This window comes from Entelurus aequoreus, linkage group LG03, assembly GCF_033978785.1.
Source record: "Entelurus aequoreus isolate RoL-2023_Sb linkage group LG03, RoL_Eaeq_v1.1, whole genome shotgun sequence".
In the NCBI taxonomy this organism is placed as follows: domain Eukaryota; kingdom Metazoa; phylum Chordata; class Actinopteri; order Syngnathiformes; family Syngnathidae; genus Entelurus; species Entelurus aequoreus.
Genome location: NC_084733.1, coordinates 73,398,850 through 73,426,668, shown reverse-complemented (window position 1 = coordinate 73,426,668; position 27,819 = coordinate 73,398,850). Strand labels below are relative to the sequence as shown.

The following is a 27,819-nucleotide window of genomic DNA, read 5'->3' as shown; positions in this document are numbered from 1 at the left end:
TCCTACACCCCTACTATCTATCTATCTATCTATCTATCTATCTATCTATCTATCTATCTATCTATCTATCTATCTATCTATCTATCTATCTATCTATCTATCTATCTATCTATCTATCTATCTATCTTCCACTATATAAGCCTTTGTTGTATAGGTGAATTACATATACTATATACTGTCCCTTTCTCATCCATACTGTGTTTGCTCTGTATTGATTGATTGATTGATATTTAGTCAAACAAAACAATGTTATGCTTTTATTTTAAAAGGGCGCCGCTTCCAGCAGTGCTTTTACAGTGAAGGCGTAGTTTACTTGGTGGGCGTGGCTGCGGCGCTCTGCCTTCTGATTGGTCTGTCAGGTGTCGCCGTTGTGCTCGCTCGGATGAGTCGTGTTGATTCCATAAGTCATCATGGCGCTCGCTTCCACAGGCAAAGGTAAAGAGGAGTCTTCTTCTTTATACTTACGCGCTTGTTGTCATGTCCCCCGACTGTTATCTGTCAGACACACGGGTTCCTGGCCACAGTCACCATTCTGTTTTAAAACGAGCGACGGCCTTTGTTTCATGATATTTCAATGTCCGATGTCAAGCACCGGGACATAATGAAGCTAACACTACTCGACTAGACCGCTTGGCTTAGCGTTCAAATTGAGCCAGTTGCCTCTAACCAGTTACTTATCCATTACATGTTATATTAATTTGCGTTAAACATTTTAATGTCTTTATCTTTACCGTCAGTTGTTAGAGCAGCAGCGGAGTGATAAGTAGTTAGCGAGTGGGCTTCATGATAAGGTTAGCACTCTCAAGCTAGCTTGTGTCGCCTTCTACTGTGTCCTCTCAATGGGGGTTCATAATATACTCTAGTGCTGTTTCTTAATATTGTATTGCGAGTATTCATTTCTGACATTTTTATAAAGAGGGGGGGAAACAAGACAACAAACGAGTAATGAAAATAAATTAAAAAACATATGTGTTTTGAACATGTACACAGAATGTTTACTAGGGGTGTGGGAAAAATCGATTGGAATTCGAATCACGATTCTCACATTGTGCAATTCAGAATCGATTCTCATATTGAAAAAATCGATTTATTTATTTATTTTTATTTATTTATTTTTGTCCTTTATTAAAAAATGTATCAATCCAACAAAACAGTACACAGCAATACCATAACAATGCAATCCAATTCCAAAACCAAACCCGACCCAGCAACACTCAGAACTGCAATAAACAGAGCAATTGAGAGGAGACACAAACACGACACAGAACAAACCAAAAGTAGTGAAACAAAAATGAATATTATCAACAACAGTATCAATATTAGTTACAGTTTCAACATAGCAGTGATTAAAATCCCTCATTGACATTATCATTAGACATTTATAAAAAAATAAAAATAAAAAGAACAATAGTGTCACAGTGACTTACACTTGCATCGCATCTCATAAGCTTGACAACACACTGTGTCCAATATTTTCACAAAGATAAAATAAGTCATATTTTTGGTTCATCTATAGTTAAAACAAATTTACATTATTGCAATCAGTTGATAAAACATTGTCCTTTACAATTATGAAAGCGTTTTACAAAAATCTACTACTCTGCTTGCATGTCAGCAGACAGGAGTAGATCCTGCTGAAATCCTATGTATTGAATGAATAGAGAATCGTTTTGAATCGGGGGAAAATCGTTTTTGAATCGAGAATCGTGTTGAATTGAAAAAAAATAATCGGTTTTGAATCGAATCGTGACCCCAAGAATCGACATTGAATCGAATCGTGGGACACCCAAAGATTCACAGCCCTAATCTCTACAGTTTCACACTCCAACATGTCCGAAAAGGTGTAGGAAGAAGCAGATCTTATTTAATCCTACCTCTTTTCTGCCTATAAATAATTTGTAACACGATTGTTCACTTCCTTTTTCAATCTTTACCACAACAACAATAAATTAATGATTAAATGAATAAATATCAATACACTTCACATGAAGAGATAGAAATTCCTGTATGGTTCACTTAAATTTCTGAATTTGTGATAGATTGTGTTATTCATCCATCAGGTTCAATATTTTTTTTTATCAGCATTCCTCTTCCTTGTACTTTGTAAACACTTTGAGATTGAACATTTTCTTCAACTAGATCATATTAGTACATTGTTTGACTTTTTTGCTTAATCCATTACATAATTTAGCTACACATACTGTTGTGCTAAATGTTTTAAGTGTTTTGCGTGCATACAAATATTTTAGGTTCAATTTTCCCCGAGGGTTTGGATTTCTCCTCTTTTGTTGAGAACTGTTGTACATTCTTGGGTAGCAGGTTATAATTTGCATTGTGCCCAATTATAGCTGTTTGCAGTTGCACCACATCTATGAATATCAGTATTTTTGATTTAATTAATAAAAAGGTCTGTATGTTCTCGATATCCAACATTATGTATTATGCGAAATGGTAAAAGGGTTATACTTGTATAGCGCTTTTCTACCTTTTTTAAGGAACTCAAAGCGCTTTGACACTATTTTCACATTCACCCATTCACACACACACATTCACACACTGATGGCGGGAGCTGCCATGCACGGCGCTAACCAGGCCCATCAGGAGCAAGGGTGAAGTGTCTTGCTCAAGGACACAACGGACGTGACTAGGATGGTAGAAGGTGGGGATTGAACCAGTAACCCTCAGATTGCTGGCACGGCCACTCTCCCAACTTTGCCACGCCGTCCCCTGATTGACTTCTTTTGTAACACGGTAGTGAATGAAGTGTACTTTTGTAGTTGTTTCTCCAAATTTCTAACACAACATTGTGTTGCTTGTCAATATAAGTTGTAGTTATAAGTTATGAAGATCGGTAACATGTTTATTGTAAAGATACATAAAGTAGTCTATGCCTTGCAATGTTTTGCTTCTCATACACACCCTACATTAATGATTTTTGACAAGTCTACTTTCAGTTATGTTCTGATGTTGTGTTAAACAAACTAAATAACTTCCCACCCAGGCTTTTGCATGACAGGCTTTTGTATGATTTTATTATCTTCAAATCAAACTCAACCAGTTTTGTGCTGTGGCCTCAAAAAATGCACACTTTTGTTTTTTTATACTGTGGGACTATTTCCTTGTACAGTGTCTGTTTCATTGTAAACTGCTCTCAAGCGTTTCAGCGTGATGTCTTGCTGAGACCTTAGAGTAAGACTTGCCAAAAAGACTACAGGACTTTCTTGTTCTATATTTTATCTCATGTAAAAAATCCTCTGCATTTATCCGCTACCTATCATTTCATGACAAAAAAGGTTGTTTATTAATATTTAAATATTTTTAGTGTGATTTTCCTTGAATCACTCAACTGTAGCTACTTTTTTGTGGAGCCTAAGTTATTAACATTCCGTGTTTTGTGGCAAGCCATCAGATCAAAGTTTGGCGCCATCCAACGCACACAGCCAACGGTCAGGTGTCATTGTCATAATGTCTAACAATTTCGATAAAGATTAGAATTTCTGGAGCCGAGTTTTTAACGTTTTGTGGCGAACTGTCAGATACAAGTTTGGCACCATGCTACACACACATCTTATGGCGTTGGCAAAATTCCTTCGCAATATATCATCGCCTATCTGTCTAGTGTCTGTCATTTTAACCACAACGCAATCAGTCCCCAGGAGGATTTTTTAAAAGTAGGACCCCTGTTTTTGGCTTAAAAATGGCAGACGGAAACCTTGATGGCTGACTTCCTGTTTGTTTTCGGATATGGGTTCTTGAGACTTTTACGTGTGTCCCGTGTCGATACGTGAAACTAGTGGCAGGGGCTGATTTTTACTAATTTTAAAGGTGCCGCTAAAAAGCCAATTGTGATCATTTGTTTTCAGGACCCCCAAAATATAAACATTTTCGCCACACCTGACACACTTACATCATTTGGGGACTTTTTGTGCATGTTCAGGGCTTCAAAAATACATTGAAACGGGGAGACTATTGGATCAGTTTTAAGGTGTCTATAAGACAGAGCTGGGCAAACATTTTGACTCGGGGGCCACATTGAGAGAGAAAATGTGTGTGTGGGGGGGGGGGGGATGTGTATGTGTGTATAAATGACATGTACACGTTTAGTTGTACAGTATGTGTGTTGGGGTTAGGGCTGGGCGATTTGGCCTTTTTTTAATATCTCAATATTTTTAGGCCATATCGCGATACACAATATATATCTCGATATTTTGCCTTAGCCTTGAATGAACACTTGATACATATAATCACAGCAGTATAGGGATGATGTTTGATAAGAAATTATCGAGTTCGAGTCTATTATCGAATCCTCTTATCGAACCGATTCCTTATCGATTCTCTTATCGAGTCCAGATAGGTTGTTGTATATGGAAAAAAACACACAATATTTGGTTTAACAAAAGCTCACTTTTATTATATTAGAAAACAATTTAATCTAAAAAATAAATAAATATTGACTGTTACCCCCCTAAAAAAATAAAATAAATAAATATTGACTGTTGTTACCCAAAGTATATTAAGTGGGATTTTTCATAAAAACAAATATATACAGTAACACGAAAACAACCTGTCTCTGTGATCACCATAGGTGTATAAATAATAATATAGTGTTAAATAAAATCAGTCCCTTGGGCACAAAACTGAAAATAATACAGCTCTGCTGCTATTTGACATAACTGTTTGTTATGATGCTTGACATTTTTGCACTTTATTTCTTTATTGAAAGAAAATTCTATGAAGAGAAAAGTTGTTTGCAAATGTGGTTACAATGCTAAAAAATGAAAAGTTAAAGCTAAAAAAAGAAATACACTTTATTGAGTTAACAGGAAGGGGGAAGATGTGATGAGCTAGGGCAGTGGTTCTCAAATGGGAGTACGCGTACCCCTGGGGGTACTTGAAGGTATGCCAAGGGGTACGTGAGATTTTTTTTAAATATTCTAAAAATAGCAACAATTCAAAAATCCTTTGTAAATATAAATAAAAACCGATCTATTTTTCCAAATAGTTCAAGAAAGACCACTACAATTGAGCAATATTTTGCAGTGTTATACAATTTAATAAATCAGAAACTGATGACATAGTGCTGTATTTTACTTCTTTATATATTTTTTTCAACCAAAAATGCTTTGCTCTGATTAGGGGGTACTTGAATTAAAAAATGTTTCACAGGGGGTACATCACTGAAAAAAGGTTGAGAACCACTGAGCTAGGGAATATAACAACTACACTACCCAACATGCAACGGGAGTGACGAGCATGCGCGGTAGCCCCGAAAAGTCTTGCATGTCGTCACCCGTGAAAGTAAACGTCAAGAACTCAGCCAACACGCCTCGTCTGCATTATTTATAATTAGACAGACAACACATATACAGTGTGATTTTGTTTTGTTTACAAGGACAGAAAAACAAAAGTTAAAAAAAGGGAGATATATGTTGTATATATATGTATGTGCTGCGGTTGCTTCAAGAACGTTGCGACAGCTGCCGTAAACTAGGTGCGTTGCTAGCCTGGTTGCTATGTTTCCGGTTGGTCGTAAAAGTGTTCATGTGTTTGTACCCTGCTCAAATCTCTCAGTAAAGTTATTCATTGGATTATACCTTTTGTTTTGAACTTTATTACACCTTTGAGCGCTGTTTCCCGTCCATTTTTTCCTGCTTTCGCTATCTGCGCCTAATGACTGAGCTACGTGACGCCAATTCTTGTGATGTCCCACGGAGCATTTCTGGTCGGGACGGGATTCGTTCCGAGGGATTCGAATAAAGAACCAACTATTTTCTTTACTATAGTGGTCTCGATAACGGGTACCGGTTCTCAAAAAGGGATTAGAGTCCGAGGACTCGGTTCTTTTCTTATCGAACAACCGGGAAAACCGGTTTCGAGTATCATCCCTACAGCAGTATGATGATTCTATGTGTGTACATTAAAACAGTCTTGTTCATACTGCATTAATACAGTGGGGCAAAAAAGTACTTAGTCAGCCACCCATTGACAATCAATGGGTGGCTGACTAAATACTTTTTTGCCCCACTGTATATGCTCATTTTAAACTTTCATGCAGAGACAACTAAGTCAATTTAGCAAAAGTGTATTTATTAAACAGTTATTAAAGGCCTACTGAAACCCACTACTACCGACCACGCAGTCTGATAGTTTATATATCAATGATGAAATCGTAACAATGCAACACATGCCAATACGGCCGGGTTAACTTATAAAGTGCAATTTTAAATTTCCCGGGAAATATCCGGCTGAAAACGTCTCGGTATGATGACGTTTGCGCGTGACGTCACGGATTGAGCGGAAGTATTGGGACACCATTGTGTCCCAATACAAACAGCTCTGTTTTCATTGCAAAATTCCACAGTGTTCTGGACATCTGTGTTAGTGAATCTTTTGCAATTTGTCTAACGGACAATGAAGACAGCAAAGAAGAAAGCTGTAGGTGGGATCGGTGTATTAGCGGCTGGCTACAACAACACAACCAGGAGGACTTTGAGTTGGATAGCAGACGCGCTACCGTGAGTACGCAGCTTTCTTCCAAATATTTGATCGCTTGTCCGTCCGTGCGTGCCGCTATGTGCATGGTACGTAACTTTGGGGAAATATATGTGCTGTATGAACTTTGCGGAAGTGAACGGTACTTTGGGCTGTGGGATTGAGTATGTTGTGGGGGTGTTTGAGTTGTATTGGCGGGTTATATGGACGGGAGGGGGGAGGTGTTTGTTATGCGCGTTTAATTTGTGGCATATTAAATATAAGTCTGGTTGTGTTGTGGCTAATAGAGTATATATATGTCTTGTGTTTATTTACTGTTTTAGTCATTCCCAGCTGAATATCAGGTCCCACCCGCCTCTCACAGCATCTTCCCTATCTGAATCGCTCACTGCCCTCTAATCCTTCACTTTCACTTTCCTCATCCACGAATCTTTCATCCTCGCTCAAATTAATGGGGTAATCGTCGCTTTCTCGGTCCGAATCTCTGACGCTGCTGGCGTCCATGATTGAAAACAATGTGCAGATGTGAGGAGCTCTTCAACCTGTGACGTCACGCTACTTCCGGTACAGGCAAGGCTTTTTTTATCAGCGACCAAAAGTTGCGAACTTTATCGTCGATGTTCTCTACTAAATCCTTTCAGCAAAAATATGGCAATATCGCGAAATGATCAAGTGCGACACATAGAATGGATCTGCTATCTCCGTTTGAATAAGAAATTCTCATTTCAGTAGGTCTTTAAGCAGTGGCACAAACATTCATGTCAAAAATGAGCTGCATATCAAATAGTATATGTCCTACGGTGTTGATGTGGAAATAGTTGCTTCGGCATTTAGTTGGTGTGGCACAGAACGGAGATGTTGACATGTAAAGACATATTCCCGCTTGAAGCCAAACCACCGTCAGACGATGGACTCCCTGCTGTTTTTCTTGGGAATTAATTATTCCTCCATTTGTTGCCAGATTCGCACCTTCTTTCTCTCGTATTACCACTCAAACCACACCGTTAGCTGTTAGCATCACAGCTAACGTTACCACGTCGCTACCTGTCTGCTCCGCGGGAGCGTGTGACGTTGCTCACGTGACAGTATGTGACGTATGTAAGAAAGTGCGCTTGTTTTAAAGTCTCTGTGAGAAGGAGAGACAGGAAAGAGTGAGAAACACATGCATTTTAATGCCCTGCAGCTAAAAGCAACTGCGTGAGAACGTATACTCAAATATCACGATATAGTCATTTTCTATATCGCACAGAGACAAACCCGCGATATATCGCCCAGCCCTAGTTGGGGTCCCTTTTTTTCAGGAACACTAATACCAAAGGTCACAATGTGCAATAGAGTTCTAAAAACGTTATGACAGACCACCTAAACAAAATGGAATGGAATTTTACAGTTTTTACTGAATGTAGCACCTAAAATGTAAATTAAAAAAAAGAAAGTAGGATTTACAATATTAACTACGAACTATAAAAGACTGAATATTAACAACATATGAACATCGCTGCTCTTTTACTTCTCAGACCAGCTCCTCCATAGACATCTTTTACAACAAAAATGTAACAAACAGCAAAATATGAATGCAATGTGTAATAAACACCTACAATATAATATATTATCACTTTTATGCAGATTTGTTGTAAAAATTTGCTTCCACATCTGTTCCTGACACGCGCGTTTAGGGCCGGCTGCTCTGAAAACAAATCTCGCCCACTCCACTTTGTTCCTGGTCTGAGCTGATGTGACGTAGACTACCGTAATAAGTTGTATAACACTCAAAAGTGCAGATTTCAACCATTGAAATATTTTCTATAGTTAAACACTTACGGTAATTTAAACACAGCACTGCACATCACAATGGCAGCTACAGTTTTGATGTTAATCTCTAAATAAATGATGTAGAACGTCCGGCCGGCCGGATTGTAAATCTTAATGGACCGCATTTTGCCCAGGTCTGCTATAAGACATACACATTTGGTCTATAAACAATGCTTGTTTTATTTAGAAGGAATTGTGTGATATGTAAAATGAACACGATCTGATTCAGATACTTACAGTACTTACAATAATTAGGGCTGCGCGATATACCGGTATTATACTTAATACTGGTATATTAATACCGGTGCCTTTTTTACGTCCATTTGCTCATCTCTCTGCCTGATGGGTGAAGTACAGGGCATCCTCTTTGGCTCACCCCAGCCCTTTGTGTGTTTACTGAGGCCCCTCTCTGACGCACAATAATGAGCATCAGACTTTTAAAAAAGTATGCCGACTTTTCAACTCCAGAGTGTGATACAATGCTTTGGTCAGTGACTGTATTTGGCTTTTGGTGAGCGACTACAGCTTTATTTACACAGACACCAATTTGCTTGAGAACATTTATTTCTCCTTGTAACAACTTTATCACTAATCTCATCTGTTTATTTTGTTTACTTCTGTTAGCGACCTAGCACAGAAGCTAATGATAGCCCCTATCTGCTGCTTGCTCCGTGTGTCAAATATTTAACTACAACTTGGTTTAAAAATGCCTCTACCCATAGCCTGTGCGGACTAAGGTACTTTGGTGTTATGGCTGGGTGGCTGAAAAGAGGCTTTAAACTTAACAGCCAGCGGCTTTCACCGCAGTGAGCCAGTAAAAGCTCCATCTATCCCGCGGACAAGCGTAAGGATATAAATAATAAAATGAAGGAAAATTGCATTGACATAGTAACGGCCAATTTGTTACTTTTTAAAGAATAAACAACACATTACGTTACTACTTACAACAAAAATGATCTGAGTGCTCTCAACAGTGGTTATTTAGCCATAAAACACTGAGGCAATCTTAAGCAATTTGAATTTTTTTTTTTCAATATATAATATAATAATAATAATAATAATAATAATAATAATAATAATAATATAATCGGTATATATCTGGTGTGTGAATGTTGTCTGTCTATCTGTGTTGGCCCTGTGATGAGGTGGCCGAATGCAGCTGAGATAGGCTCCAGCACCCCCGCAACCCTGAACGGGACAAACGGTAGAAAATGGATGGATGGATATCGGTATTCAAACAAAAAAATACCATGGTATAAAGTTTTGGTCCATATCACTCAGCCTAGTCAATAATATAAGATATGATATAAAATCGAGGCTGTCATAATTATTGCAGCATTACATAACACAGGTACAGTGCAAAAAAACAACTTACTTTTGTTGTGATGTTGATAAAAGATATACGTTTCTTCCAACTCCACAGAGCACCCGTATCACCATTTAATCGACAGGCTATCAGACGGAAGCCTCAAGTTCTTCAATCCGCACAAATTAAACGATCCAAGATATGGTGAGTGAAGACCCTTAATGGTGACTTTGTGCATTGTTTTCCTGTCGGGGTTTAAATAGCTGTGTTTTTCTCCCTTCAGTCAAGCTGCCTTTGTCCATCCGCGTCTTGTTGGAGGCGGCCATCCGAAGCTGCGATGGGTTATACGTGAAAGACAAAGACGTGGAGAGCATCTTGGACTGGGAGCAGCAGCAAGCGAAAACCGAGGTGCCCTTCTTGCCAGCACGGGTCCTCCTGCAGGACTTCACGTGAGTATTTGTCCTGTAAAAGGTCAAATATCCCCAGTGAAAATACTGCAGATTTGGGTTCAGTGCTGTTTTCCTTACCTATTAGTGGTATCCCTGCCATGGTTGACCTGGCCGCCATGAGGGACGCCTTGATCAAACACGGTGTGGACCCCAGCCTGGTCAACCCCAAATGCCCCACAGACCTCATTGTGGACCACTGTCTGCAGAAAGACTTCAGCAAATGGTGAGTCTCCTTGCACACATCATTTAGGGTATGATTATTTGATACTTAAGATGTCAGCATAAGTAAGGATCTCCTGCTCTTTGATTTATTTATCAGCTTCTGACAAACCAATCCTTCACTGTTTGGAGCAACTATGTTTAAATAAGTGTCAATCCACTTACGCATGTCTTTTACTAGTGGTGATTAGATTTTGGAACGATTCAATTATGCTTTAGGAGCAACAATTCGATTAAAAATCGATTATTGATGCATTTTAATTTATGTATATTGAAGCAGTTTTAAATTTATTTTAATCAATCACTTGTAACTTTTCAAAACTGTGCATTTGTAAAAAGAAACAGTTGAATTAATTCCCATTACATTTATTAAATTAATGAAATTGTGTGTAAAACTGGAACTTAAAAAGTGCCTTAAAATAATGGAGCTGGTCGGCTCTCTCGGTGAGGTGGCTCGCTGCAGTTAGTAAAATTTTATAATTGTCAGCATTACTTTATTTACAATAAATACATTTTACAATCGCCCATATCCAAATTGCGGTGCATTTAAAAATGTATAACCATGCATTTCCATATAAAATCTAATAAGTAAAATTATAGAAGTTACCATATAATTAAATACATTAGAGATGCACAATATGTGTGTTTTTAAGCTGTTACAGATAACTTCCTGCCTCTAAAGACCGATACAATAACTTATTTATGTCTATTATTTCTAAATGTAGATTTAATGAAGTTTGTGCACACCTTTCTTTGCAGCTGGCATTGGGGTAGCATCTTTAGCAGCGCAGGCGTCTTTTTTTAGCCTTTCAAAACACAGTTGTAGCCATGCTGGCATTTCAGATGGCTGATATGATTTGATGTGTTTTGTTGCGAGATGTGTTTTTTTCCCGTCTCATGGAATGTTGCAGAACATCAATCTTCAATAAAAGTTTAAGATAGCAAATAGCATGTGCAATCTCTTTCCCACACGATTGACGCCATGTTTGTTGACAATTAGCTCAGGGTAACTTTTACAAGAGGCCATTTACAGCACAAGCAGGCGAAAAAGAATGCTTGATTTGCTCGCACTAACCCAACTACAGCACACTATGGATAATATTGCCTCATTGTTTGTTTTTCAATCAGTTATTGTAGTTTTTTAAAATGTTATCAGATTTATTATTTTGGTGTCATAATGCCTCGTATCAGTCCGATGTTTATCGTGCACCCCAGACATTGTTTAGAACAACATGTAGTTTCATTTAAAAAATAAGTGTGAAGAGGCAAAATATAAAACGAAGAATATCTTAGAAAACTTTAACAATCTCAGATGTGTTGGAATGGCAGCAAAACCAAAAATGAATGCAAATTTGTCATATTTATCTGGATTACACTTAGTCTTTTTAGCTATAAATGTGGTATATGTTTGTCATTTTTCCCATTCCGCCCACAGTGCCATACAGAACGCGCCTAACCCCGGTGGAGGGGAAGGCCCTTCCCGTCCGCCCCCTTCCTCAAAGCCTCTTCCCAGAGGAGCTTCACATTGTGGAGGCCAGCGGGGCTCCTGTAGCAAAGCGGCTTGCAGTGACCCTCCGTCGTCTACGGGGGGACCAGCTCATACCTCGGTGCAGCAGATCGAGAACACGCCTCTGCTCTGTCCCTTCCACCTGAAACCAGTTTCTGAGTGAGCCGACTTGACTGTGGCGTCTTGTCAGTTGGGTCACCGATTAAAACCGGGTTTTTTTTATTTTGCAGAGCCGAAACAGCTGTGAAGAATCAAGAAATGGAGCTGATCAGGAATAAAGAAAGACTTCAGTTCTTTAAGGTGCAATTTATAAATATCACCGTTCAGAAAAATACAAACCCTGTTTCCATATGAGTTGGGAAATTGTGTTAGATGTAAATATAAACGGAATACAATGATTTGCAAATAATTTTCAACCCATATTCAGTTGAATATGCTACAAGGACAACATTTTTGATGTTCAAACTGATAAACATTTTTTTTTTTTTTACAAATAATCATTAACTTTAGAATTTGATGCCAGCAACACGTGACAAAGAAGTTGGGAAAGGTGGCAATAAATACTGATAAAGTTGAGGAATGCTCATCAAACACTTATTTGGAACATCCCACAGGTGAATAGGCAAATTGGGAGCAGGTGGGTGCCATGATTGGGTATAAAAGTAGATTCCGTGAAATGCTCAGTCATTCACAAACAAGGATGGGGCGAGGGTCCCCACTTTTTCAACAAATGCGTGAGCAAATAGTTGAACATTTTAAGAAAAACCTTTCTCAACCAGCTATTGCAAGGAATTTAGGGATTTCACCATCTATGGTCCGTAATATCATCAAAGGGTTCAGAGAATCTGGAGAAATCACTGCACGTAAGCAGCTAAGCCCGTGACCTTCAATCCCTCAGGCTGTACTGCATCAACAAGCGACATCAGTGTGTAAAGGATATCACCACATGGGCTCAGGAACACTTCAGAAAGCCAGTCAGTAACTACATTTGGTCGCTACATCTGTAAGTGCAAGTTAAAACTCTCCTATGAAAGGCGAAAACCGTTTATCAACAACACCCAGAAACGCAGTCGGCTTCGCTGGGCCTGAGCTCATCTAAGATGAACTGATACAAAGTGGAAAAGTGTTCTGTGGTCTGACGAGTCCACATTTCAAATTGTTTTTGGGAACTGTGGACGTCGTGTCCTCCGGACCAAAGAGGAAAAGAACCATCCGGACTGTTATAGGCGCAAAGTTCAAAAGCCAGCATCTGTGATGGTATGGGGGTGTATTAGTGCCCAAGACATGGGTAACTTACACATCTGAGAAGGCACCATTAATGCTGAAAGGTACATACAGGTTTTGGAGCAACATATGTTGCCATCCAAGCAACGTTACCATGGACGCCCCTGCTTATTTCAGCAAGACAATGCCAAGCCAAGAGTTACATCAACATGACTTCATAGTAACTAGACTGGCCTGCCTGTAGTCCAGACATGTCTCCCATTGAAAATGTGTGGCGCATTATGAAGCCTAAAATACCACAACGGAGACCCCCGGACTGTTGAACAACTTAAGCTGTACATCAAGCAAGAATGGGAAAGAATTCCACCTGAGAAGCTTAAAAAATGTGTCTCCTCAGTTCCCAAACGTTTACTGAGTGTTGTTAAAAGGAAAGGCCATGTAACACAGTGGTGAACATGCCCTTTCCCAACTACTTTGGTACGTGTTGCAGCCATGAAATTCTAAGTTAATTATTATTTGCAAAAAAATAAATAAAGTTTATGAGTTTGAACATCAAATATCTTGTCTTTGTAGTGCATTCAATTGAATGTGGGTTGAAAAGGATTTGCAAATCATTGTATTCCGTTTATATTTACATCTAACACAATTTCCCAACTCATATGGAAACGGGGTTTTTAGATTCCTCTTACATTCAGGGATAGGTACGGAATTTGGTACTTTTATAACTACTTACCAAATTTCGTTGGTACCACCGAGTACCAATTCACGTAAAGTTGAATGGTACCATATTTCCATACTTTTGTTGCAAGTGACGTCTCGTCCGGTTGCAGACTTTGCACTGCCTCAAACACTTGTTGGGCAAACGAGCGCCCTGTTTCTAGTTAATGTTGTAATTTTCCATACTAATAGAGTAAACAATAAGGCTTCACTTTTCAAAATGCGCTAGCTTGATGCTAATAATGATAAATGGGTTATACTTGTATAGCGCTTTTCTACCTTCAAGGTACTCAAAGCGCTTTGACAGTATTTCCACATTTACCCATTCACACACACATTCACACACTGATGGCGGGAGCTGCCATGCAAGGCGCTAACCAGCAGCCATCAGAGGCAAAGGGTGAAGTGTCTTGCCCAAAGACACAACAGACATGACTAGGAAGGTAGAGGGTGGGAATTGAACCCCAGTAACCAGCAACACTCCGATTGCTGGCACAGCCACTCTATCAACTTCGCCACGCGTATACATGCTATTGATTAGGCGACTCCAACACCTCCAAATTTGTTAATGAAAACTATAACTAAGATGCATGTTACAATCAAACAGCTAGTATGTAATAAGTACAATACTCTCAGTATAAACACTTGTCGGACTAAACAAAAGACAATACTTGCACATTCAACTTAATAGCAAAGACTGCTTCCGGACTACGGCAAATGTATAATTGTGATTCAAAAGTGTAAGAAAACACGACATAACTGTAAAGCACAGTTATCAGCTCACTGTTAAATATTACATAACAATAGATTAGATTGTATTATTAAACAAATTAACATTTATAACCACATGAACACGCACACAAAAAAACAGAAAATTGGTAACGTTGAGTACTGGTATCGATTCCCAGGTACAGAGAATTGATCCAGTATCTGTTCAAGTGTAAGATGTACCCATCCCATCTTACATAACATATGTCTGTGTTTTTTTTTTCCCACAGTGGTGCTCTAAAGCCTTCAAAAATGTCAATGTTGTTCCTCCTGACGTCGGCGCTGTACACCAAGTCAATTTGGAGTATCTTTCCCGAGTCATCCAGGTCCGCGGAGGTTTGATTTACCCCGACAGCGTGTTGGGCACAGACTCTCACACCACAATGATCAATGGCCTAGGCATCTTGGGCTGGGGTAAAAAACAAAAACTTTCTTCTGATCATTTTGTCAAACTGTAATATTTTATATATTTACCTGTGTGTGTGTGTATATACTGTATATATATTATCTCAAATTATTAATATACAATTGACGTTTTTTTATTAATTGGTAGACAGAGATAAAACCTTTTAATTATAATTGATTTGTACTATAATGGTACTATATTTATATCATGAATCATATTTATAGTAATTCAGCATGATCATGTCTGTAAACGCGTTAACATCATACTTATTTCATATTTTTATACTGTCCTACTGTACTATATCACTAATAATGTTTCCATATTGTGATAACATTTAATATATTTACCTTTATATATTATTTAAAATGTTACTATATTATTGCAATTTTTGTTATTAATTGGTAGCCAATGGGATAACAAATTAAGGTTTTTAAAATGTTTTTTATGATGGTACTGATGCCTGACTATCATAATTAATTTGTACAAATGACATTTTCTTGATAATACTGGTAAATTATTGCACTATGATGATATAAAGTTATATTATAAATCATATAATAGTGTAATATATATTTTAATTAGGTATGGTAATATCTGGAAACACGTTAAAACCCTAATTATTATTTCATATTTTTATATTGTCATACTTTACTGTATTAACAATAATGTTTCAATATTGTGATAACATTTCATATAATTACCTATAATTATACGATTGCCATTTTTGTTATTAATTGGTAGACATTGGAATAAAAATGTTGATTTGTTAATTAAAAAAAATACAATTCTGATATGTACAAATACATTTTTCTTGATGATTAGACTCCAGCACCCCTGCAACCCAGAACGGGACAAGCAGTAGAAAATGGATGGATGGATGGATGGATAAATAAATGATAAATGGGTTATACTTGTATAGCGCTTTTCTACCTTCAAGGTACTCAAAGCGCTTTGACACTATTTCCACATTTACCCATTCACACACACATTCACACACTGATGGCGGGAGCTGCCATGCAAGGCGCTAACCAGCAGCCATCAGAGGCAAAGGGTGAAGTGTCTTGCCCAAGGACACAACGGACGTGACTAGGAAGGTAGAAGGTGGGATACTCGTTATCTTACTTTGATGATACGACAATTATATTATGAATCATATAATTTTGTAAAAGGCATTTGAATTAAGTTTTATAATGTCTGGAAACACTTTAAAATAATACCTATTTTATATTTTTGATTATTGTGACTGTGTATTTGGAGATTATTCTCTCTAATAAAAGCCCACTCTTCGCAGTTGATTAATGGCGGCGCTTCCTTCCCTGCCAGGTGTGGGCGGAATCGAGTCAGAAGCGGTGATGTTGGGCCAGCCAGTGTCTCTGACGCTCCCCCAAGTGGTGGGCTGCAAACTTGTGGGCTCCATCAACCCCCTGACCACCTCCATAGACGTGGTCCTCGGCATCACGAAGGTCGCCACGGCTCCCGCTTTCCTGTTGGTTGTCATAGCGATACACGTGTCTCATCCTGTATTGTTTGCTGGTGTGTGTGCAGCACTTGCGTCAAGCCGGCATCGCTGGGAAGTTTGTGGAGTTTTTCGGTCCTGGCGTGTCACAGCTCTCAGCCCCCGACAGAACCACCATCGCCAACATGTGCCCTGAGTACAACGCCACCGTCAGCTTCTTCCCCGTGGACAGGGTCACCATTCAGCACTTTAAAAAGACGCGTAAGTATTCCATCATCTTTTACTATTTATACTCTCACTGGGTCTATAAATCAATAAATTTATTGATAAATTAAAATGAGCTCAAATTGTCATCTCCGTATGTGGGTTTATTAGTCTCGCTTTCAAAGAGGGTTCACTCTATGCATCGAATAATCCTTTATCACTCAACCAATCTTTTTGTTGATAAAGTATAGAGATCAACCATTGCATAGTTATATTTTTTGCTTATATCTGCTTTTTGCAGTAATATATAGACCCCTTCTTTATTCAAATAGTGTGCGCCCTACTTGCTGTACAACAGACCGAGCTTGGTTGACCACCACTGGTTTTCACTTCCGGGAAAAAAATCACTTGTCGGAACACAAGCAATTATAATCACATTAGTGATTAATTTAAGTGCAGAATAATGCTGACGATGATATCATTCATCGGCAATAACATGTAAGGTAATATATCGTCCATCAAAATGAAGTATCGGACCATGCATACTCTCACACCTTTTGCTCTAAATTAATATTGTGTCATCAATTTTGTTGCAGACTTTTCCCAGAAAAAGCTTGAGTTACTGGAGTCCTATCTGAAGGCTGTAAAGCTATTCAGAACGTATGAGGACCCCGCAGAAGACCCCCAGTTTTCTGAGGTAGTGTAAACATAAATTTGAAAGCGACTTTTCTGTGCCATTAAGGTTAAACTTTACTTCTGCACAGGTGATTGAAATCAACATGAGCTCCATGGTGCCGTACGTCAGCGGGCCCAAGAGGCCGCAGGACCGCATGGCCGTCTGCAGCATGAAAGAAGGATTTCAGAGTTGTCTGGATGAAAAGGTATTTATCTCCTCCCATTCTGATAAGGGGAGAACATGACTGTGTACCTCTGCTTTCTCTTCAGGTGGGGCCTAAAGGCTTCAATATCTCCAAGGACAAGCAGCACATCCAGGTTCCCTTCCTGCACGGGGGCCAGGAGTACCAACTCGCCCACGGCTCGTTGGTCATCGCCGCTGTGATCAGCTGCACCAACAACTGCAACCCCTCTGTAATGCTGACGGCAGGTAAGAGGGTTTTAATTTACAATTGAAATAGACTAACGTAACCTCTGGACCCCAAATAGTGACCGAAGGGCCAGGGAGAACACCTGTTGCCAAGCTGCCTTTTGCCATTAGTTTATTTGGGTCCTGGTTTTTTTCCCAAACTTTTTGGTCAAATTCAGGCATTGAAACAAACTCAGAGTGTTATATGCACAGTAGTAATCAAAAGTTTGAGAAAGATAGTACAGTTCCATGCACTAAATTAGATTAAATTAGTCAGGTTTTTTCCAATAGTTTGGTTTGTTCTATGCTCACACGTTTATGTGGAGTCCCAGTTTACATGCTCTATCCCTAATTCGACTTTAGACCATACACTTTGTGCCTTTTTTACACTAGGGGGGCATTGTGGTCATTGCAGCTTGTTTAGTTTGTGGGAATGTCAGTAGAGGAAGAAAGTGCTACATGCTAATTAATTCACATAAAGCTAGTGAGTAACTGTCAATAGCAGGAACTTTCGGTTCTAACGGATAACTGTAACTTTCTACTGTTATTTGGTGTTGTTGGTACTGTCAAATGTGTTTAAATGACATCCGCCTTGGTTTTTGTAGTTATTGTGATCATCAGGGACATAGAAAAAGGTTGATACTGTGGTGTATTACTTTGACTATTAAATACAAACTACCCATTAGGGCTGTCGTAAAATAGTTAAAGATTTGACGATTCGATTCGGAGTCTGCTTGGACTATCAAACTCGCAGGCACTAAAACCCTTTCTTCTCCCTCCGCATAAGATGTTTCTATAAGGGGACCAGGATAATTGGGTCGCGCCGCAGTCAGATACAAAGCTCTTTGTGCCACCTATGGCTGGCTGATTCCCGTCGTAGGCACCGGTGAAAATACGGAAATTGGACAGGGTGTGTGCACACACGCGCTCTTTTTGCTAATAAATGTAATGATCCTTCCGCAAGTTCACATACAGAATTTTAAAGACTTTTACTTCCTCTATTTAGTCAAGTTTGATGTCTTATCGGCGCAGCACCAGACCCGAGGGCCTAACTAAAAAATGCAATCTCTACTGTGTTTATTAGTGGAAATTGAAGTGAAAATGTTGCATATAAGATCTGTTTTGTCCACTTTAATAAACGACAGCATTTCTTTTATAAGTATCTAAAAGAATCACCTCTACATCACGTGACACCCAGAGACCAGTCAGAATACACTATTATCATCCCAATCAGTTTTTTTCTCTCTTAAAAAAATAACGCCATAGATTCGACTATGGGCAAAATGTAACGAATCAAATTCATCCATCCATCCATTTTCTACCCATCAACAAGTAAAATCCTTAGCCAAAGACAGCCTAATATTGCATTTCATTATTTTTAATTACTGGTTTACATGTCGATGAAGTTGTGTAAATTGTTGTGAATGAACAGTTAATTCTTACATCACTACATAAAATATGCACAAGGATGTTGCTTGTGAATGTTTTTTAATGAATGTGACAGACTTTCATTTGATCTACTATACCGCTATTTGTTGTTGTATACTTATCACGAACAAAACACACACATTATTTGTACTCTGTTTAATTCCATTGTGTATACAAACACGTTTTAGCGTTAAAGTAGGGCAGCTTTATGAGTTTCTTTTCACTGGGAGTGCTCGCGTGACATCACGTATTAAAAGTGTGTAAACTGGTACCTTTTTATTTAGTCATATAGTTTAAAAATAGTGACTTATTTCAGCTTCTGTAACTTTTATTTTGTATTTTGGTTGGTGTAAACATTCACCTTTCCCTGGGCGTCTTCTTCCGGTTTTTATGTTATGATGACAAGCCAATTTATGCAATCATTTGATTTTCCTTCAGTGCATGCAAACATACTGACAATATTCAAACTTTTAATTGCTAATGTAGATGTGTTTTGCTCCACTATCTGCTGCTGTTAATTGGTTGTTGTTTTGCTGAATAGTTCATATTTCGAGCCCCTTGTTTTTTCCATGTGACATTTATTGTTATTGCACATTTTCCACGAATGTTATGTCTTCAGGCCCATTATTGGCTCAAATGGCCAAATGGTTGTGCATGTGTAAGTGTAACATGGTGTTTTAAAGATGCTACATGCCACGTTATGTTTTCTGCACTCTTGACAGGTCTGCTAGCCAAGAAGGCTGTGGAGGCGGGGCTTATGGTCAAGCCGTATATCCGCACAAGCCTGGCGCCTGGAAGTGGCATGGTCACGCACTATCTCAACGCCAGCGGTGTCCTGCCGTATTTCAACCAGCTGGGGTAGGAGTGGTCAAAAATAAATGTTTTGTGTCGAAATTAAGTGTAAAGACCGGATTATGCGTCTGTATAGTCACTATGTCATCCCCTTCAACCCTAATGGCGATGTTTCCTGCTGTGTCAACTCATGCACGTTTTTCTTTTTTTATGCATTTTAAGTCAAGTAGGAGGTGGCTAACAGAGCGGCTCATTGGAGTACACTATCCCGCCTGTAAAGCCCTCTAAAAAAACATTAAAAAACCACAACTATACTCCATGTACATCTTATGACCTGAATATTCACCACGTGTTAGCGATGTTGTTATCATAAGAGCTAACGCAGACAAACTATTTTTAGCGGCGCCGGGATCACAGAGAGCTAACCAGTTTATGCTGCTATATTGACATATTGAGCTGGTGAGCTGCTGCATCGCCTCTGAGTTGGTGAAAGTTAATTGTAGATTATAAATCATGCCTCTCACCTGGATAGAAGAAGGTTGTGGCCATAAACAGAAGTTGGTCAACTTTGACATTCAACTTAGACCCAAAGATGGTTAGAAATACACAAAAAGACGCTTGTTTGTGGCACTTTAAAAAAAAAAAAGTTTATGTTTATGATTAATTCTTCATCTAAATGGGAAGATATGAAAATGTTATCAGTTGGCATTCCAGTGAGAGCAGACATTGTACAGTAAGTGGTTGTTTTATTATGTTCGAAGTTGGTATTTCTTGCACTTAGCAATACTCCTGCATGATGCTGACTTTTTGTTGTTGAAAGGAAAAGCGGACGTTGTGATTCGTCAACAAAATTAATATACCGCCGTATGCTTAAAATGAGCAAAATACGTAAATATTACATGTTATTATGAACATGCCTGTTACTACATAACATGTATGTACTTACACCGTGTACCGTATATAAATCAATGATGGAGGGGTTTTTTGAGTGCTTTATAGGCGGATTAGAGCAACTCCCGTTGGCTCCATTGTTCCCAGAGTTTATTTATGAGTTAGAATGCATAAGAAAATAAAACATGTGTGGTTGTCTCACCTAAGGATTGTGAATGATAGATAAGAATCCAAAAAAGTACTCTGCCCCTTTAAGATTGTGTAGTGCAGTAACATCAATGTCCACTAGGAGTATAATACCACTATAACTAATATGTTGCCCCCTCAGCTTTGAGGTGATCGGCTACGGTTGTGCCACCTGTGTAGGGAACATTGCGCCGTTACCAGAAACCGTGGTGGATGCAATCAAGCAGGTATTGTATTTATTTTTTTATATATTTGATTACATAGAAGTTAAAGACAGCTTTTCTTAAACGGCGTCTCCTGTACTAGGGGGACTTGGTGACGTGCGGCATCCTATCGGGCAACAGGCACTTTGAAGGCCGTCTTTGTGACTGTGTACGAGCCAACTACCTGGCCTCGCCGCCCCTGGTGGTGGCCTATGCTATTGCAGGCACCGTGGGCATCGACTTTGAGAAAGAGCCTCTCGGTAAGCGACACCTGAGGGGAGTCCTCTTAAATGTTTTGTATGACGCAAATTTTTTGTCCCCCACCCCGAGGTTTGACATCAGACGGGAAGGAGCTGTACCTTCGCGACATCTGGCCGTCCAGAGAAGAGGTCCGAGAGATGGAAGAGGACACCGTCATCTCCTCAATCTTCAAGGAGCTCAAAGAAAGGATGGAGGTGAGGGAGCATTTGCTGCTGTTCAAGTTAAAAGGATGACATTTTTAAGCTCTTCTTTTTGCCTCATTCCAGAAAGAGAACACGTTTTGGAGCAACATCGAATGTCCCGAGTCAGTCATCTTTCCCTGGGACACCAAGTCCACGTACATCCGCTCGCCGTCTTTCTTCAGCAAACTAGTAAGCGTTTGCTGTACAATCACAAAAACATGTAAATAAATAAATAAAAATCACGAATGTCGTTTCACCTCTGCTTTTGTTTTGTCTTAAGAGTAAAGAAGTCCCGCCCCCTCAGTCAATAGACAACGCCCACGCCTTATTGTTCCTCGGCGACAAGGTGACTACGGACCACATCTCGCCAGCAGGCAGCATCGCCAGGGTCAGCGCCGCTGCCAAATACCTGCTCAGCAAACGGTGCGTTTACCAGCCTATTGTACCATTGTTATTCTTATGACAGCACACACCCTGGCTTCCACCTGTTCGACCTGCTACCATCGGGCAGGCGCTACAGGTGCATCAGAGCCAGAGACAGCTTCTTTCCCAGAGCTGTCACCATCTTGAACTCTAACTTATAATAAATAATTCACCCCTATACAATATCCTACCCTAATACCCTACTGTGCAATATTACCCTTCGAGTGCAATACATCCGACACTGATTGTTATCACTCCGGTACTCTTGTCTTGTTCTGTAAATTGTTCAGTATTTTGTGTATTGTAGAGGATTGCTTATTATTTTTATTGGATAGTAGTCTGTTTATTTCAATTCTTAGTTTTATCTTTACTTCTTGTGTAATTTATTTTTATCCCATATTTGTTCCCACTACCGCACCTTAAATTGGAGTCCTTAATCTCATTATATGCAAATATAATGACAATAAAGTCCATTCTATTCTATTCTATCTATTATTGTTTAACAACACTCGGGTGGGAATCTTTGGGCACCACACGATCCGATTCGCACAAGACAGGCTCATCTGGCTATGTGGCGGGTCACAGTACATGTTCATGACGCCAAGAAAAGCGAGCGATTGAGCATCTCTGCTGTAGATAGGCCCTATATTAAGATGTGTAGCGAAGCCTCCTGTGTTATTTTTATTTTTTTTAGATAAATTTGTGAGTGTGTTATACATGGGCCATGAGGCTAGAACTCAGTAGTTAACCGAGGTGTTCATGTCGACTATTCCCACACAGCCTGACTCCTCGGGAGTTTAACTCGTACGGCGCTCGGCGAGGAAACGACGCCGTGATGACCAGAGGGACGTTCGCCAGCATCAAGCTCCAAAACAGACTGGTGGGCAAAGCGGGCCCCAAGACGGTCCACATTCCTTCAGGCCAGACTGTGAGCGCACGCGGACACACAGCAGCAACTCTCACCAAGCACGCTGCGCCAACTTCCTGTTTGTGCACACAGCTGGACGTCTTCGAGGCCGCCGAGCGCTACCAGAGAGACGGCGTCCCACTCGTCATCCTCGCCGGCAAAGACTACGGCTCCGGGAACTCCAGGGACTGGGTGGCTAAAGGACCATACCTGCTGGTAAAGCTTCACTTGCTGGCCGCTTAATGGGTTGAAGTACTCGATGTGTCTTGTCGGCCAACAGGGCGTCCGCGCGGTCATCGCAGAGAGCTTCGAGAAGCTCCACAAGAACCAGCTGGTGGGGATGGGCATCATGCCGCTGCAGTTCGCACCCGAGCACAATGCCGACACATTGGAGCTGAGTGGCAAGGAGAGGTTCAGCATTAGCCTGCCAGAGCGCCTCTGTGCCAGGCAGCAGCTCACCGTTAAGGCAGGACACACACACACACACACACACACACACACACACACACACACACACACACACACACACACACACACACACATACTGGTTATCATTTGGAATGGGGACCAAGTTTTTGATCATCACTTGTGGGGAACACCCTTTCTACAGGTTGTGGAGGCATAAAAAAAAAAATAGGTAAAATGGCCACTGCCCAGTTAGCTCATACATGTCTTTAAATCTCTAGATCAGGGGTGGGCAATTAATTTTTACCGGGGGCCGCATGAGCTACCCAAGCACTGCTGGAGGGCCACATCAACAATATTTCAATTAAATTTTGCTCAATATTATTTTTGATATATACCGTAAGATAAATAATAATAATAATAATAATAATAATAATAATTAATAATAATAGTAATACTTCAACATAGTGTGTGTAACAGCATTCCATGACTAATATAAATAAATTAACATTAATAATAAATGACAGTAAAATAAGCACACGTATGACTGAGGAGTCATAGTGTAACTTTGTGTGGTGTTTGAGTTGTCCGACTTTTTGTGTGGCCATAAACGCACCAGTGGTTTAGTGCTATGCGTCTTGGTGGCAGATGACAAGTTGGTTTTGGCCTGGTTTGTACGGCAGAAAATGACTAGTTTTTCGAGATAGAAGTGTTTTACTCATGTTTTTGGTGTGGTTATGTCCGAATATAAACAGTTTTGCTCAATAAAGTGATTGATATAATTCCTGTCCTCGAAGCATCTCGATAGACGTTACAATAATTGAACGGTGTTCAATTGAACGGTGTTGACGAACACCATTAGGGCCGCTTGTTGTCACTGTCACTCAAAGTTGCATTGCAAAATTCCATAGAATAAATATGTTTATTTTGTTTAGAATTCAGATGGGTTTTGATTTGGGGCGCGGCATATACTTGCTGCGCGCAGCGGACGCTTGAGCAGTGCGCAATTGCGCAGGCACGCATCTTAGAGGGGACGTTGCTTTGCAGTTCATGTGTTGTTGAAAACACGCCATTCCTCATCAACTTTTCTCTTTTTAGCGTCTCGGGTGTAAACCGTGCATCACTTGTCGCTGCATGTGCACCTTCACTCGCAGGTTACACACGGACACACGCCCATAAATAATACTTTTCAAAATAAAAGCAGCACAGTTGTATTGCGTGCACGACATAGATGTTTTTTCAACTTTATTTTGTAATTGCAGCTGTTCACATTCACTCACAATCACGCACACGCATACGTCCACACGGAAGTAATACAAATAACGATTTTCAAAACAAAAGCAGCACCGTTGTATTGCACACTCGACATAGATACTTTTTTAAATTTATTTTGTAATTTATAATTGGCCTCACGCGGGCCGGACAGGGACGCACAAAGGGCCGGATGCGGCCCGCGGGCCGCAGAATGCCCAGGTCTGCTCTAGATTGATGAAGTAATGTGCTGATCATTCTTACTGGGGACCCTAGGGAAAAAGAGTTCATATGGTTCATGGGGACCAAATTTAAATAATTTTGCATAATTCACACAAATTTGTACGTGGCTACTGAGGACCATTTATAAAATTTAAAAAATTTTTAAAAAAGTTCAAATTAAATAAACGTGTCATAAAAGAGTAAAAATGCATTTCTTTCAATATGCATAATAACAAAAGGGGTAATATAAAAAAAAAAATTGATAAATGTTGATAGTCCAACTTATACTGACTGGTACACACAAGCTATGGAGATGATATCAGTAGAGAAAACTGCATTTAGTTTAGATAATGAGTCATATATTGGAATATGGCATCCATTATTTACATTTGTTTTAACTATTAAATTAACCAAAATATGACTTATTGGACGGCGTGGCGAAGTTGGTAGAGTTGGAGGGTTGCTGGTTACTGGGGTTCAATCCCCATCTTCTACCATCCTAGTCACGTCCGTTGTGTCCTTGGGCAAGACACTTCACCCTTGCTCCTGATGGGTGCTGGTTAGCGCCTTGCATGGCAGCTCCCGCCATCAGTGTGTGAATGGGTGAATGTGGAAATACTGTCAAAGCGTTTTGAGTACCTTGAAGGTAGAAAAGCGCTATACAAGTATAACCCATTTATCATTTATTTATATCTTTGTGGAAAATATTGGACACAATGTGTTGTCAAGCTTATGAGATGCGATGCAAGTGTAAGCCACTGTGACACTATTGTTCATTTTTAATTTTTTTTATTAATGTTTTTAATGATAATATCAATGAGGGATTTTTAATCACTGCTATTTTGAAATTGTTACTAATTTTGATACTGTTGTTGATAATATTCATTTTTGTTTCACTACTTTTAGATTGTTCCGTGTCATGTTTGTGTGTCCTCAATTGCTCTATTTACTGCTATTCTGAATGTTGCTGGGTTGGGTTTGGTTTTGGAATTGGATTGCATTGTTATGGTATTGTTTTGTTGGATTGATGAATAAATTCATTTAAAAAAATAATTCAAAATAAATAAATTAAAAATGACATGATCCTCAGAATACAGCACTACAGCTGTCCTCTTGTAGGAAGTTTCACCACTTAAATGTACCAGCTACAGCCCGATGAGGGGGCTGCTGTGCAAATGTCTCACACTCTAACTAACCAGTAAACATGTTTTATGGGCCAAAGCTTAAACATCACCTAGGCATCTTCAGAATGGATCTGACTATCATTTAAAAAGGTTTCCCTTTAGGGGACCTGTTTTTTTGTTCCTTTCTTGTCAGAGGTCCCCTAAAGGTGACTTGTGTAAACAGAGCGATGTCCCCATTAAGTAAGCGTTGCCAGATCTCTCTCACACACACACACACACACACACACACACACACACACACACACACACACACACACACACACACACACACACACATACATGTCTTGCCTACTTTGTGTGGACCCACGTTTGGTTAGTAGGTTGTGAGGGCCCCCCTTTCCACTATAGCTAGAATGATGAAAAAATATATATCTAGCCCTAGATGGGAGTAAAGAGTTGCAACTAGGGATGTCCGATAATGGCTTTTTGCCCATATCCGATATTCCGATATTGTCCAACTCTTTAATTACCGATACCGATATCAACCGATATATACAGTCGTGGAATTAACACATTATTATGCCTAATTTGGACAACCAGGTATGGTGAAGATAAGGTACTTTTTTAAGAAATTTATAAAATAAGATAACTACATTAAAAACATTTTCTTGAATAATAAAGAAAGTAAAACAATATAAAAACAGTTACATAGAAACTAGTAATGAATGAAAATGAGTAAAATTAACTGTTAAAGGTTAGTACTATTAGTGGACCAGCATCACGCACAATCATGTGTGCTTACGGACTGTATCCCTTGCAGACTGTATTGATATATAATGTAGGAACCAGAATATTAATAACAGAAAGAAACAACTCTTTTGTGTGAATGAGTGTAAATGGGGGAAGGAGTTTTTTTGGGGTTGGTGCACGAGTAAGTGTATCTTGTGTTTTTTTATGTTGATTTAATAAAAAAAACAAACAAACAAAAAAAAAAACGATACCGATAATAAAAAAAACGATACCAATAATTTCCGATATTACATTTTAAAACATTTATCGGACATCCCTAGTTGCAACCTCACTTCAGAATGCAAAACACACAAAGTAAAACAAATATTTTACTTCTGTAGTTGTGAGGACCAGGCAAATGTCCTCACAAGTCAAAAGATCCTCACAGAAAGGGTGGTTTATCAAGTGTATGAACACTCATCAATAAAGCACATGGTTATGCTCTTTGTCTTCCAGACTAGTCAAGGAAAGTCTTTTGAAGTCACCGCACAGTTTGACAGCGACTTGGAAGTCACCGTCTTCCAACACGGGGGCCTGCTGAGATACGTTGCAAGGACAATGCTCTGAACTCGCCTGCCAAGATGAGTGCAAAATGTCCGTTTGTCAACAGAGCCGTGGTCTAATTGGCGGGACGGTCACCAGACATCCTCACCGGGGGGACCAGGAGACTTCCTTTGATCTTTGCTGACTCTTTTAATCCCTCAAAGGGCAGGCTGTCAAGTCCTGCCAAGAATAAGCTAAGATGGTGCTGAGGTAGGTTTGTCCATATTTGTCAATGTAAACAATGGAATTATGACTTTAGCCAAACGTTTTGCTGTCTTATGCAAAAGTGTCTTATCCCCTGAGCGTCCTGCATCAGCCAACAACAGAAAGACTTCATGCACTCTTGACATTTTTTCCAAAAGTGCAACATACGCAACTACGTCTCAAACTGGCCCCGAAGCCAAAGTTTTTTTTGTTTTTTTTAAATGATTGGAAATAAGATCAACACTGCTGCTGATTGGCCTTGTTGCCCTGAACATGAAACATACAAGCAGAAATGATGCTACTGTTACATTGGCAGAAATAAAAGACACAGGACAGTGAGGTCTTCCAAGTGTAAACAGTGCAA

At 39.5% G+C, this 27,819-nt stretch overlaps 1 protein-coding gene across 1 annotated transcript; it reads left to right on the top strand.

Moving 5' to 3' along the window:
- The first annotated feature begins 303 nt into the window (after window positions 1–303).
- On the top strand, window positions 304–27,819 carry ireb2 (iron-responsive element binding protein 2). Its single transcript, XM_062042718.1, has 22 exons — window positions 304–435; window positions 9,728–9,814; window positions 9,894–10,059; window positions 10,145–10,282; window positions 11,714–11,944; window positions 12,016–12,085; window positions 14,725–14,908; window positions 16,224–16,363; window positions 16,446–16,617; window positions 17,157–17,257; window positions 17,325–17,441; window positions 17,506–17,665; window positions 19,795–19,930; window positions 21,084–21,168; window positions 21,248–21,404; window positions 21,475–21,599; window positions 21,672–21,776; window positions 21,868–22,010; window positions 22,791–22,938; window positions 23,011–23,133; window positions 23,198–23,383; window positions 27,165–27,819. Exons 1-22 carry the CDS (start codon window positions 411–413, stop codon window positions 27,273–27,275), a joined length of 2,910 nt encoding a protein of 969 aa, XP_061898702.1. The 5' UTR covers window positions 304–410; the 3' UTR covers window positions 27,276–27,819.

Bases quoted from the DNA above. Each gene is read 5' to 3' on its own strand.
- ireb2 (XM_062042718.1), top strand. From the start codon at position 411: ATGGCGCTCGCTTCCACAGGCAAAG. The intron at 14,909-16,223 runs GTAAAAAACAAA...CTTCCCTGCCAG, and splicing joins CCTAGGCATCTTGGGCTGGG to GTGTGGGCGGAATCGAGTCA. The intron at 17,258-17,324 runs GTAGTGTAAACA...ACTTCTGCACAG, and splicing joins AAGACCCCCAGTTTTCTGAG to GTGATTGAAATCAACATGAG.